Source organism: Muntiacus reevesi, chromosome 1 (genome assembly GCF_963930625.1).
Source record: "Muntiacus reevesi chromosome 1, mMunRee1.1, whole genome shotgun sequence".
NCBI classification, from domain to species: domain Eukaryota; kingdom Metazoa; phylum Chordata; class Mammalia; order Artiodactyla; family Cervidae; genus Muntiacus; species Muntiacus reevesi.
The window spans coordinates 13,274,939-13,290,105 of NC_089249.1; the positions used below are offsets into that span (position 1 = coordinate 13,274,939).

Sequence of the window (15,167 nt, forward strand, 5' to 3'; positions counted from 1 at the left end):
CCCAGTGCCTCATGCAGTGCCTGCCACTAGGTTGGAACTGGGTAGATATTGTTTTAATTGAATTAATTTACATCTTAGCTACCAAGTCCATAGTACACTCCCACGTCAACCCAGTTATCTCCATGACCAATTTGACTTCCCTCTGGAACTCTGTTCAAAAGGCTACAGCCAGAGGTTGACATCAAAGTGCTTTGCTAACACGGAAACAATGATAAATTGATTTTTGAAGGGAAGATGATAATTGCAAATCCATTTAATTCTTCAATAGTTTGAATAAGTTCTGGAGCTAATTGTCTCCCATTTTTTATATGTAGCATGGGGTTAATTATTTTATCTCCCCGGGTGCTGTGAGCATCAGATGAGATCATGCCTGCAAAGCATGTGACAAAATGCCTGAAGGAGAGTAAGTGCTTGATAAAGGGTCAAGCAGGGCCAGTATTCTAGGGCAAGGTGAAGAGAAACATGTCTTAGGTGCAAAATTTAAGGAGGCATCAAAAACTCAGTGATTGAGAGAAATCGTTTTTTAAGATTATCTACGGTGGCTTGACAAACTGCCACACACCATGTGATTTAAAGACATGAGTGTATTATCTCAGTTCTGGAAGCTAGAAGTCCACAATCTGCCTGTAAGCAGGGCCAGGTTCCTTTAGAAGCCTTTAGGAGAGGGTCCTTCCTGCCTCTTCCAGCTTCTGGAAGCCCCAGGCACTGCTGGGTTTGTGGCCGTATCACTGTGGTCAGTGCCGCGGTCTTCACTTGATCATCTCCTTGCTGTCTGTGTCCTTGCCTCCTCGTATAAATCATATTGGACTGAAGCCGCTCCGCTCCAGCAGGACCTGATCTTAGCAACTTGTATCTGCAGTAATAACTCTACTTCCATGTAAGGTCTCGTCCTGAGGCCCTCGGAGTTAGGGCTTTGGAAGGGACAAAATTCAACCCGTGACAATGATATTTTTAAATTATCAAGCAAAACATCAAAATGTTTAAAAAAAAGAAAGAAAGAAAAGCAGGATTCCACTCTGCATTTGAACTCCCCTGCTTAGTGTTGCTGTCCTCACTGAGCCAGCAGGATGCTGCCTTTATTCAAGCTAAGCTGTGCAGTTGTCAGCATTGTTAGAAGATGCTCTAACAGACGTTGTAGGGGTGTAGAAGGAGAGGGAAAGCCTTCCGTGGGATTCTAATGGAATGGACGAGGAAGATAGAGAGAGAGAGACAGCCCCGACAGCTGTCAGCCAGTTGCTGGCCTAGTTGTTGCCAGCCAGGCCGTGGTGTGGCTCTGCTGAGCGTATGCAGTGTCACAGAGCATCACCATCCCTGATTCCTCTGTCCGTGCTGGAACAAGACAAAAACTAGGCCGCCGCCTTGTCAGGCCTGGAGAGAGAAATAAACAGTGACGGTGGGCAACCCGACCGCCGTCTCTCCCGGCTAAGGCGAGTGGCCGCCGCTCCTTCTCCAGGACCGCCGCAGCCCACCCCCATGCCAGCCGTGCTGATGTGGACCACTGCTGTGTTCCTGGGGATGTCTGGCGGGCACAGCAAAATGCATCGTTGCAGCAGAATGTGATAGTGAACAAGGTACAAAGAAAGTATTGCTGGAGCCCAGAGAGACACAGGTTCTGTTCTGGCACCTCTGAGATGACCCCACAGGGGAGAGGGGCTTTAGCTGGCCTGGAAGGATGAGGATTTCAGCTGCATGAGGAGGGAACAGTGGAGGCCAAGGCGTGGAGTTGTGAAGTGCAGCGTGCGTGTCCTGCCGCCTCCGCTGGGCGCGGTCTTTCCCAGGACAGCTCCGCCCCATCTGTCCCCAGACGAGCCCTCCCGTTTCTGCCTGGCCAGCCCTCATGGCCATTGACTCATTGCTTGTTGGGTTCAGTCACTGAGTCTTGTCTGACTCTTTGGAACCCAATGGACTATAGCTCTCCAGGCTCCTCTGTCCTCCAGGAATTTACTCAAATTCATGTCCATTGAGTCAGCAATGCTATCTACTCATCTCATCCTCTGTCTGCCCCTTCTCCTCCTGCCTTCAATCTTTCCCAGCATCTGGGTCTCTTCCAATGAGTTGGCTCTTCACATCAGGTGGCCAAAGTACTGGAGCCTCAACATCAGTCCTTCCAATGAATATTCATTGTTGATATCCTTTAGGATTGACTGGTTTGATCTCCTTGCAGTCCAAGGGACTCTCAAGAGTCTTCTTGAATACCACGGTTTGAAAGGATCAATTCTTTGACACTCAGCCTTCTTTATGGTCCAACTTTCACACCCGTACTTGACTACTGTTATGTCATATGACTTGTATGTCGTATCTTATGCATAGCATTGATTACACCATGTTGTGATGGGCTGCTTTCTCCTGCCTTCCAATTGTGAGCTCTCTGTGGGCAGGGACTTCGAGTCGTCAGTCCCAAGCACAGTGCCCTGTGCATCAATGTTCAATACCTGTTTTGAAGAAGGTGAGTTAGTGAGTCTTCCCATGCACTTAGATGCTAGGATGTATAAAATGAAATGGTGAAAGATGAATAGGAAAGTTGTTAAAGGTTGGAGTCAGCTTGGAGAGGACCTTGTTTTCCAAACAGGAATTTAGATTTCATTAGGTTAGCAACTGGGAGTCATTAAGATATTTGGGGAAAGATCACCTTGATGCCATTACTGATCAAATGAAATGGATAACATGAAGAGGTGAGAAGTCAGACAAAGTCCAGGTAAAATGCTACTGCAATAGTCTGGGCTAAATAGGATAAGAACTTGCAAGAGGATGGTTCCCATGGAGATTGAAGCTCAGAGGATTGAGGGGGATATGTAACAAAGAATGCAAAGAATGTGATGGTTTATTAGATATTTGGAATACTTAAAACCTAATTCATCCTGGCTTTTCTGGTATCTGATTAGGATTTAAGCTGGTGTCTTCTTAATTATGTTTCACTTGAGCTAATGTTAAATTGACTTATGTGTACTAAACACATGCATTGTAGGCAGGATAGTGGCCCCCTCAGAGATATCCATGTTCTAATTCCTGAAACTTGACAATATGTTAGGCTACAGGCAGAGGGAAGTTAAGATTGCTAAATAGGTGATTTAAAATGGGAGAAGTTGCCTGGGTTATCCAGGTGGGCCCAGTGTGGCCACAAAGGTCCTTGTAAGTGGAAGAGGAAGACAGAAAAGAGAGGACCAGTGGAGATGGCAATATGAGAAGGATGTGACCAAATGTCACTAACTTTGAAGATGGAGAAAGGGGCCAGGAGCCCAGGAATGCCGGCAACCTCTAGAGGCTGGAAAGATGAGGGAGCAGATTGTCCTCTAGAGTCTCTAGAAGAAATACAGCCCAATGGATAACTTGATTTTAGTCCAGGGAGACGTATTTCAGACTTCTGACCTTTGTCCTTGTTCAGTTGCTAAGTCATGTCCAACTCTTTGCAACCCCATGGACTATAGCACACCAGGCTCCTCTGTCCTCCACTATCTCCTGCAGTTTGCTCAAATTCATGTCCACTGAGTCAGAGATGCTATCTAACCATCTCTTCCTCTGCCTCCCCTGTCTCCTTTTGCCTTCAGTCTTTCCCAGTATCAGGATCTTTTCCAGTGAGTTACCACTTTGCACCAGGTGACCAAAGTATTGGAGCTTCAGCATCAGTCCTTCCAGTAAATATTCAGGGTTTATTTTCTTTAAGATTAACTGGTTTGATCTTGCAGTCCAAGGGACTCTCCAGAGTCTTCTCTGGCTCCACAATTTGAAAGCATTAGCGCAAGGAGACAGACTTCAGACTTATACAGAACTATAATATAACAAATTTGTGTTGTTTTAAGCCACTGACTTTGTGGGAATTTGTTACAGCAGCAAAAGGAAACCCATGCAATACACTTCACAGGGGGTGGACAGAGGATGCTGGTGACTCAGTCAGACAGTAAGTCTTTCTACAAATGAATCACAAGCTGAGTGTTAAAGAGGTGAATATTTATGTCAAATACCCTTCATTTCTCATTCCTTTTTTTTTTTTAAAGTATTTATTTGGCTCTGCCAGGCCTTTGTTGCAGCATGCAGCTCCTTCGTTGCAGTGCACGGGCTCCTCTCTAGTTGTACTGGGGCTCAGTAGTTGCAGCACGTAGACTTGGTTACCCAGCGGCATGTGGGAATCTTAGTTCCCTGACTGGGGCTTGAACCTATGTCCCCTGCATTGGAAGGCAGATTCTTGACCACTGGAAAACTGGGAAGTCCCTCATTTCTCAATCCTGAAGGGATCTGTCACGGGGCTGAGAAGTCATCTGTTTCAAGCTAGTCAGTGTGGCTTAGTTATTCTCTAGCCTTTCAAATTTCTTCTTCACACTTGCATTGCCCTCATCATTTGCGGAGTAGATTTTCTGTAGATTCCTCCTACCAACAGCAATTGAGTCAGTGGTAGCATTTCCCTTTTAAACGTGACAGGTGTGTATATAAGACATTATATTAATTCTTGTGATGAGGTATCTGAAGATGAAGTAACTAACTTGAAAGCAAGGAAGAGAACTCCAATGCATGTGATATGCCACCTGTGCTTTATATACATGTTCTCATTAAACTCTATAGAAATCCCAAGAAGTGGGCATCATTTTCTACATGTTATAGAGGCTCGGCAGTAAAGAATCTGCCTATCAATGCAGGAGACTTGCAGGAGATGCAGGTTCAATCCCTGGGTTGGGAAGATCCCCGGGAGCAGGAAATGGCAACCCACTCCAATATTCTTGCTTGGGAAATCCCACGGACAGAGGAGCCAGGCAGGCTGAAGTCCATGGGCTTGCAAAAAGAGTCAGACACGACTGAGCAGTCACACACACAGACAAATACAGTAAGTCCCCTACATACAAGTTGTGAACTTTCAAAGATGTGAACATGCATCTGATTCCAGCAAGAAACCAGAAACTGTGCCATGAAATTGCAGCTTGCCCTCCATCTCCTATGGCTAACGATCCTGCAGCTCTAGTATTTCCCACTTCTTCTCCTTCTTCCAGCCAGTAATTCTTCTTGCCTCTTCACTCAATGCTAACCCTTGTATGCCAGCTGCTGTACTGTACTATTGTGAAGGTACTGTACTGTAAGATTTTAAAAGCTCTCTTTTTTTTTGTTTTGTATTTATTACTAGTGTGAAAATTATGATAAACCTATTAAAGTACCGTATTATATAGCCTATTGTGTTAGTTGGGTACCTAGGCTACCTTGGTTGGACTTACAAACGTGTGCTCAGAAAGGAACTCATTTGCATGTAGGGGACTTACTGTAAACTGAAGCTAATAAAAAGAAGCCAAGATTCAAACCCAGGTCTCTCGGGCTTCAAACCCATGGTTTTCCCCACTTCCTCAAGCAGAATCTCAGTCTGCACTATCTGAAGACAGCACCCTTCCAGAGTCTCTGGAGGAAGTCTGTATCAGGTAACAAGAAGTCCCATCTTCTGTCCGCAGTGTGCAGCTGCGTGCATGGAGTGTGCAACAGTGGAATACACGGCGACGGGAGCTGCGAGTGCTACTCTGGGTACGCTGGCCGCGACTGTGATGAGCGTGAGTATTGCTCGTTTCCTGGATTCCTCTGGCTTCCCTGGTGGCTCAGACAATAAAGAATCTACCCTCAATGCAGGAGACCTGGGTTTGATCCCTGGGTCAGGAGGATCCGCTGGAGAAGGGAATGGCTCCCCCCTCCAGTATTCTTGCCTAGAGAATTCCTTGGACAGAAGAACCTGGGGGGCTATAGTCCATGGGGTCACAAAGAATATGACATCACTGAATGACTAACAGTTAACATATCACACAAATCAGATACACAGATGTATGCATTTCACATGTGTATGTTCATGTACTGGGGCCCTAGGTGGGTGATGTGCATCAAATGTTTTGCTGGAATGTCATCAAAAATTTAAAAAGGAGGAGGACAAAAAGAGAGGAAGGGAGAGGGGGACAGGAGGGACGGAAGAAGAGGGGAGAGATAGTATGGAAGATGGGAAGTCCCAGAAGGTTTGGGAACAACACGATGACATGGCTGCAGCCATGTTTTAGGAAGGCCCAAACTGGTGGCCGTGTGAAGATGGGATGGAGGGGAAGACATTGGGCCATTGCAGCCAGTTAGGTCCCTCGTAAGGGAGCTGAGGCATGTTCTCACTTATAGGTCTCAAACACAGAGCACATCCTCAGGAAATGGAGGCTCACCAAGGTTAAGTGATTCACCAAAGTTCACAAAATAATAAAGAGTTGGGTGGTACTCAAGTCACTGAAATTCTCTACACAATCAATCCCCTTGGGCTCAATCAAGAGATAGAGGTCACAGGGTGATTGCAACAAGGGAAGTTTAATATAAAGAATTAGTAATAGGAGAGTGGCTATAAACACACAAAATAAGCCATAGGGCTGATGGGGCATAACAGAGAAGCCATCCCCAAGACTGGGTTCAAATCGTGTTGGAGAAGGTGTGGTGGCAGCCCACTTGGAAGAGGAGAAGTTTGCTGTTTGCCAGACCAGCGTGGGAGAACAGCCACCCGGCAGGCAGGCAGCAGCTGCCTGTGAAGATGCACGGAGACGCTGAGGACCCTGTGGCCTGGGAAGGTGGGGGTCTTCTGGCCTAACACAGCAGGGCTTTATTTCTTACTCAGGTGGCAGTCCAATGTGGGTGTTCCTGGCTGATACCAGCTCCCACCGCATGGTGTTTAGGGACCTAGAGTTCTCCACTGTGTGTGTCTTGTCAGTCTGTAGAACCTCAGAATGCTCTGCTTTGAGCCACAGAAGGAAGGATAGAGTGTAGAGAAAGATCTGCTTGTAAAGTCTAGACTGATACACAGAGTGCCCAATATTCTATCAATGTAAGCAAGTCATATACTCCCACCTGGATGCAAAGGGGGGTTGAAAATGTGACTCTGAAAAGGCAGCCTCTTCCCAGCAACAACTGGACTTTATGGAAGAGGAGAGAGGGGATATTCTCTATGAATTTTTTAAACTTTAATCTTAATTGAAGGATTATCGCTTTACAATATTGTGTTGGTTTCTGCTACACATCAACATGCGTCAGCCACAGGCACACACACGTCCCCTCCCTCCGGGGCCTCCCCCCACCTCCCACCCCATCCCACCCCATCCCACCCCTCTGGGTTGTCACAGAGCACCAGGTTTGAGCTCCCTGCATCACACAGTGAATTCCCACTGGCTGTCCATTTTACATATGGTAATATGTATGTTTCCATGCTGCTCTCTCCATGAGTTCCACCGTCTCCTTCCCCATCATGTCCACAAGTCAGTTCTCTATGACTGTGTCTCCATTGCTGCCCTGCAAATAGGTTCATCAGTACCATCTTTTTAGATTCCATATATATGCATTAATATATGATATTTGCTTTCCTCTTTCTCACTTACTTCACTCTGTATAATAGGCTCTAGATTCATTCATCTCATTAAAACTGACTCAGATGTGTTCCTTATTATGGCTGAGTAATATCCCATTGTACATATGTACCACAGCTTCTTTATCCATTCATCTATTGATGGATATCTAGGTTGCTTCCATGTCCTAGCTATTATAAATTAGAATACTTCCTAACACCATACACAGAGATAAACTCAAAATGGATTAAAGACCTAAATGTAAGATACCCTCTCTGAATTTTTGATTCAACCAGCCAGTATTGGGAGACAAATGTGTACTTCACATTTGTGCACATCTTAAGAGTTATTACTTTGCCAACAAAGATCTGTAGTCATGTATGGATGTGAGAGTTGGACTATAAAGTTGAGCGCTGAAGAACTGATGCTTTTGAACTGTGGTGTTGGAGAAGATTCTCTTGAGAGTCCCTTGGACTGCAAGGAGATCCAGCCAGTCCATCCTAAAGGAAATCAGTCCTGGATATTCATTGGAAAGGCTGATGCTGGAGCTGAAGCTTCAATACTTTGGCCACCTGATGCAAAGAAGTGACTCACTGGAAAAGACCCTGATGCTGGGAAAGATTGAAGGTGGGAGGAGAAGGGGACAACAGAAGATGAGATGGTTGGATGTCATCACTGGTTCAATGAACATGAGTCTGAGTAAACTCTGGGAGTTGGCGATGGACAGGGAAGCCTGGCGTGCTGCGTCCATGGGGTCGCAAAGAGTCAGACACGACTGAGCAACTAAACTGAACCGAGAGTCATACACTGACTGCCCTCTGTTCCAACATCTTTCTGAGTGTGTCTGCATAGCGAACAGCCTTGGAAGATGTAAGGCCTCCCTTGGGATCAAATACAGGCACACTTACTGCCTGTTACTGGATTGCCTCTCAGCTCCAAATTCACCCTTCTTGCCTGCTCTGTGAATATAAAATAGGCTTTGAGCGATTTCTTATTTGCCTGCCAGCAAGATGTGAAACCTCACCAATAGAGGGCGCTAAAGGGACACCAGAGGAGGAAGGGTTTTCTCGTCTTTTCTCTGGCTCGGCACACTCACCAGTTTTGCTCCGCTGCTCAGCCCTGCAGTTTCTCCAGCACTCGCTTCCTGCGGGGATTAGGAGGCTCCGGTATTTGATACCTGCATGCCTTGTCTGGTGATTGACCCAGGCAGCAGCAGCATTGCCCAGGAGTCCTGGACAGTGAGGCTGGTGCCCCAGTTCAGGAGCAGGCGTGCTGTTCTGCACACCCTCCCCTCAGCCCCATCCACACCAGGGGCCCCGCAGGACTGGGCGCCTGCAAAACTGACCGCCGGCAAAACTGACCGCCCACCTTCATGCCACTCAGCTGGCTCCTGAGGCCACCCCGCCCTACTCACACACAGGAGTGCACCATGCTTCTGAGAGCCTGGGCTTCTCAGCTCCTACTTCCAGTAACATCCTGAGGTGAGCGGCCTGCCCAGGCACCAAGGGAGCTCTAAGGCTTGGCACCTCCCTGTGGACGACCTTCCCTGGAGCCCCAGAGGGATGGAGTCCAGTAAGTCTCACCATCGGACACCTCAGCAACCTCTCCACTACAGTAGTGACCAAGGTCCTGTCCTTTCCAGTGGCATCTGTGTCTCAGCTCTGGAGGGAGGAGGACTTGCTCTCATCTTAACCCAAGAGGAGTGATGGCTCTTTATTTTTCTCCCTTTATTCTTTCCAATTCTTTTTAACTCTCAGGAGCCCTTTTAATCTGTTCATGAATCTTTACACTAAAACTTTCCCTGTTTAAATAATTGATTTCTCTCTCTTACCCGGGCCCTAACTAAAACATTGTCTATTATTTAGAGATAAACAAACAAAACAGCATTTCCCTTCCCTAAGTCAGGGCTCATCTTCTGTAGTGACACCTGTTCAGGTCTCAGTCTGGCCCTCTTCGCATTGCCTGGTGGGAACTGGGGCTTGGAAGAACTGGTCCATAAATGCTAACCCTCTGGCTCTGCTCCTGATGTGAGTGATAAACTGTCCTTTATCTCTGACCCCGGCATGTCATATCTTCCAGCTGGCATCCGTGTTACCGTGCCAGTCCAAATTGTTTGCTTTGCAAGCTGGCTCCTTATGTCAGATTCTTTATCATTTTTAAAAGCCATCTAAGCACTATCTATTGATATATTATAAAATACTATGCAGTCTTTAGAGATCAAGGTACATCCTTAAATACCTCCATAATGTTAAATTAAAAATTAAGTTCTTAAATATTTTAACAGGATTCCATTTTGTTTAAAAAATATCTTATATGTAAATGTATTATATTGGGTTTTGCCATTGACTATTTTGAGAGTGGGATAGGAGAATAAGACCAAGAAGACAGCTAATTTTTGCCTTACAAATTCTGTATTTTTTTAATTGTTACAAGGAATCTGTGGTCATTCTTGTAATATAGGAAATATTGTATTTGTTGAGCTTTCTTTTAAGAACTGGTTGTACTACTAATGCAATTACCTCAACAATCTTCCTTTCCAGCCATCCCGGAATGTGCAGCCTTGCTCTGCTCAGAAAATTCCAGATGCTCACCTTCCAGCCAAGATGAAACAAAGCTAGAATGCAAATGCCTTCCCAATTACAAAGGCGACAGCAAACACTGTGAGCGTGAGTAGGACTTCCATCCTGCAGGTTTATTCATTAAGATGGTCAGATTCCTCATCAGAAAAAGCCTCACAGCCTTCTTAACATTAACACAATGAACACTTCTATTTCTCCTTGTGCAGCTGAATGATATATATTGAAAGTTCTAGGCAAAATGCTCATCATGTGGTAGCTCTTCAATAAATGATCATTTCTCCTGTTATCAAAGTGTATCTATAGATTTTTAGGGCTTCCTTAGTGGCTCAGACAGTAAATAATCTGCTTGCAATGCAGGACACCCGGGTTTGATTGCTTAAACAGATACATGTTTTTGCTTTATATCACCTGAATCAGTGTTAAGATAGAATATAGTTTGTTTGCTTCTTCCTTTCTCCCTTCTTTCCATGCTCTTTCACTTCATGAGAGGTTGTAATTGTTCTGAACATGCTATTGGAACCAGGCCATCTGTGTATAAATCCCAAATCTGCCTATTAACTAACAACATGACCTTGGACAAATTCTTGAATCTGCCTGTGCCTCCATTTTCCTGTCTATGAAATGGGGATAATAGTGGTAACTACCCTAGAAGATTATAAGGATTAATTGAGTTCATATATATCAAATGCTTAGAAAAGGGCCAGTACATATTATAAATTCTTTAAATGTTAGTGCTTTCTTTCATGCTATTTAATATTTAAATCCACACATAGCATGGCATGATAATGCATCATCACAATACTGATAGTTATCATTCCTTCAAGGCATATATAAATCTATTTGGTAGGTGGAGGTGATCCAGAAGGTAAGATGAAATGTTTTTTACTCTCTCTTGAAACTGCTAGATTGCCTGCAGCTTCCTGGTGGCTCAGAGGGTAAAGGGTCCACCTGCAGTGCGGGAGACCTGAATTCAATCCCTGGGTTGGGAAGGATCCCCTGGAGAAGGGAATGGCTACCCACTCCTGTAATCTTGCCTAGAGAATTCCATGGACAGAGAAGCCTGGCGGGCTACACAGTCCATGGGGTCGCAGAGTTGTACCCAACTGAGCAACTTTCACTCTTCGCTTGGCTGAGCTGTGCTCTCCCATCCCTCACAGCTGATTTTCCCGCTCCCTCCCTGCATGCGGTAACCACCTTGTTTGGTCATTGCTTCTCCAGCCATCAATCCGTGTTCACAAAACGTCTGCCACCCTCAAGCTCAGTGCACCTACCTGGGACCAAATCAGCACCGGTGCACGTGTCAGGAAGGCTACCGCGGGGACGGCCAGGTGTGCCTGCCAGTGGACCCCTGCCAGTTTAACTTCGGAAACTGCCCGACAGAGTCCACGGTGTGCAGATACGATGGGCCCGGACAGGTGAGCTAAGGATGTCTGGAACTGCTGAGAGCAGGAGTAGGACCACCCGCCGAAGGTCAGACGGTGCCAGGGTGTAGTTCGTCATCCGTGCCCTCCCACTTCCCCCTGTCCATGCTCAGGCTGAGCTTCCTCCCCAGTCGGACCCCCACGTGCTTGGGGTCAACCTCAGTGAGCCCTAATCTACCCTCTGAACTTGCCCTTGCCCGACTTTCTAGTCAAAACTTCACTGTCTCTTCTATCCCCGTCCTGTTTGATGACTGACAAAACACATACATATGACTCAAATTTGATTAAGAAATTCATCGTTAACTGTTAAGTGAACATGTAATTGACTTTTGCCCACAATCCTCCATTCTCTCTAATGTCTTTTCAAAGTGACAGAAGACTCTGAGGACCAAAGAACTGTCCCAAAAAGATAAATGCTGATAAAATGTTAGGCAGCGTGGACAGATTTGTAGGGAGCAATGAAGATGCCCTGCAGTAAGCCATATGTGTTTCTCTAAATCACATCATGACCTTGCCGGGTAAAATTCAGCCTGGTCAGGAGACCTTTGCTGCAGAAGCCAGCTAAGAGAGACCTTTCCCCAATACCTCATTTACCCACCAAATAGTGGGTGCCTACTGCAGCCGTTATTGCACATGAAGTGTCCAGTGGAGGAAATCCATCCACACAGGAAATCCATCCACACAGCTGCCTGAGTGAAAGGAAAGGCTTCAGTGCCTGACCAGACCCAGCCACAGGTCCCCAGCAGTCTCCCCTGCACCCCCTGGGGATGCTCCTAGAGTGCCCTGCAAAGAATCCACCTGATTTCATCTCTGAGAAAAAGAATACATCTCACAACATTTCTGCTATCGATTTCTGAGGCAGGTTGGCAAGAAATTCAAAGGGCTGAATTCCCATCTTCTAAATGAGATCCCTTGTGGGAAAAGTCATGTTACATTGTGAATCAGGGCTCCGTACCTTGGGAGTGAGATTAAAAATATACCTTGTCCCTTAAAAAAAAAAAAAAGAAGTCCCCAGGCATATTTTCAAGTCTTAGAAACATCATTCACACAGAAACATTGTTCACATTCATTTTTTCAGAACAAGTCATTTCCTCAACCTGGGCATGATTAACACTTTGAACCTGAGAACTCTTTGCTGTAAGGAGTGTCCTGTACATTGCAGGATGGTTAGCAGCATCCCTGGTCTCTCATGACACTGGCGCCTTCTCCTGTTGTTACAATTTAAAATATCTCCAAGCATTACCAAGGTCCCTTAGGTTGAGACTCACAGTTGAAAACCACTATTCTAGAGAAATAATACATCTGAACGTCAATCTCCACTCATCTAAATCTGAAAGCAGGAAATATGGCACCAGGGAGGCCCAGGGTTAGCAAACCAGGAAACCGAAAGGTGAATTACAAAGTGTATGAATTTCCGAACAGATGAGAAAACATGATTTCCAATTTTAGATACACTGATGAATTTTAATTTCAGCCCATACTTTAGACCTACCCCAAGTCAGCTTGCATGCTAGGGTAAAAACAGGAATTTAAGAATGTCAGCCTAAGTGACGAATGAAAACTGTTTTGTTCTTCTCTTCCCATCTGCTGAAGGCTCACTGCGAGTGTAAGCAGCATTACCGCAACTTTGTCCCCGGAGTGGGATGCAGTATGACCGATGTGTGTGAATCTAACAACCCCTGCCACATGCATGCAGACTGCATCACCATCGCACCAGGCCAAACCAAGTAAGTCTTTTCAGTTCCACCACGGTCTTTCCAAGAGGGGGAGGTGGTGGCCAGTCAATGGTGAAATGTCCTTGAAGGGCAGGAAATGTGTCTTATTCAGCCTTGCATCCACCCCCCACCCCCACACAGCACAATGCAAGGAGCATAGTAGAGGCTCAGTACGTCTTTGTATAATCAATGAATTGTTCAGTAATGGTTTCCCTGATAGTGATCTTGACAACACCCTGAAATATTGACCTGATCTGAAAACATGGTGTAAAGTGGTCAGAGCATGGGAAAGTGAAGCCATGTCCACTGGGAAAACGAATGTCCATTTCAGACAGGAGTTTGACCTCTAATGCACTTGTCGTCTATGAAACAGTGCTTGTCAGTGGTGCAGAACACGGGGAAAGTGACCGCTGGGGAATGTGAACATACGCAAGTGGTGGTTTCTGAACTCCAGGTTTCAAAAGAAGGGGTTTACCATGAGTAAAAAACATTGGCATGAAAATTGCTGAGACAGGGGCAGTTTACCTGGTGGGATGATGGTACTTGGAGTTTAAAGACATGGGCTGAAGCCTCCGCATTGGTATCTGTCAGATTCATGACCTTGGGAACATGATGTGGTCTCTCTGGCTTCACTTCCTCCATCTATAAAATGAGCGGTGATGTCTACTTCATACAGTTGTTGTGAAGATTCAAAGATTCATGAGAGAATGTTCTGGAAACTCCTCTCCAGCTGTGTTATGTTTTATCAGTGGGTGAACTAAGGCTGGAACCCAAGCCTTTTGTCTCCCAGACGGAGGTTTGCATCTCGAGGCGACTTTTGGTTCTCATTGTCACCACCATTTGCAAAGAGCCCAGTCTGCTGCAGTGAGCTCAGAGCCATGGTAGACACAGAACAGTTTCTGTGCTTCCTCTAGCATACCTTTTATAGATGGGTCTTGAATGGGTGGATCTTCCCAGATAGGTTTGATGGTCACTGTGTTCTTTCTGGGCAAGTAAATGACTCTGTATACTCTGTGGGTGGAAGAGAAAGAGTGTGGATGTCAGAACCCCTGGGTTCAAACCCAGCTCTGCCACCTCCCTTAATCTTTCTGACTTGTTTCCTCTGTCACAAAAGGGGAAAACTTCAGCCTCCAAGCAGGGCTGTGATGAGGATTAAATGAGGTTGCGTTCATCCATCTCTGAGAAGAACCTGGCACAGGAAAGCACTCCATGCACACCTTGCACACACAGACCCCTCCCAGACGTACCCACAGGCACACACACATCCGCAGAGCACGTCCTCTGCTGAAACCCAGGTTCTGACAGCGACCACAGCACTGGCCAGCTTACACATTTTGTACTATCCTCTGAGAAGACTTGAGCAGAACACTTTAAACATTTTCTTTCTTCTGTAGTTGAGAAGATAAAATAGAAAAATGAAACTGGGACATCAGAATAACAGAAGTTGCATTAAAACTTGTGTCTAGAATGTCAGTGGAACTAATCATCAATGTTAGGGGTCTGTGTGTCACTAAAAACATCTCCTTGACTCCCCCCCCCCCCAGAAGAAAACTATCCTCAGCTGGGAAGTTGTTTTTGTCATTGTTTAGTCACTGAGTCATGTCTGACCCCTTTGCAACCCCATGGACAGTAGCCTACCAGGCTCCTCTGTCCATGGGATTTCCCAGGCAAGAATGCTGGAGTGGGTTGCCGTTTCCTTCTCCAAGGGGTCTTCCCAACCCAGGGATTGAACCCACATCTCCTGCATGGCAGGTGGATTCTGTAGCCACCAGGGGAGCCTCAACAGGGATGAAGCCTACGTTAAAGGCTGGCTGAGTGACGCTGATAAAATATGGGGCCATCAGTAATTTAGTTCACCCAGAAGAGGGATTAATTTGGCCTGTGCCTTCTCAGTGTGGCAATCAGTCTATGCAGAATATTCCAAATCATGCTGCATGAGCCATAGAAGATGGCCCACGCATTGTCTCTTCTGTCAATAGCCTTACTGGTGTTAGTAAGCCCATTTCACAGATGAGCAACCTGGGGCTCAAAGATGTTAAGTAACCTTTATCATGTCATCGTCAATTATTTGTTTTCAGGCTCACCTCCAGCAACATAATGGTAATGCAAGATATCTGTTGTTATTATGTT

General features: G+C 45.8%; 1 protein-coding gene across 1 annotated transcript in view; it reads left to right on the top strand.

Moving 5' to 3' along the window:
- Nucleotides 1-15,167, top strand: part of STAB2 (stabilin 2) — a 164,092-nt gene that overhangs the window by 25,602 nt on the left and 123,323 nt on the right. Inside the window, exons 6-9 of the mRNA XM_065921136.1 lie at nucleotides 5,424-5,519; nucleotides 9,863-9,988; nucleotides 11,120-11,316; nucleotides 12,916-13,049. Coding sequence (XP_065777208.1) covers nucleotides 5,424-5,519; nucleotides 9,863-9,988; nucleotides 11,120-11,316; nucleotides 12,916-13,049 — 553 coding nt within the window. The remainder of the gene's footprint in view (nucleotides 1-5,423; nucleotides 5,520-9,862; nucleotides 9,989-11,119; nucleotides 11,317-12,915; nucleotides 13,050-15,167) is intronic.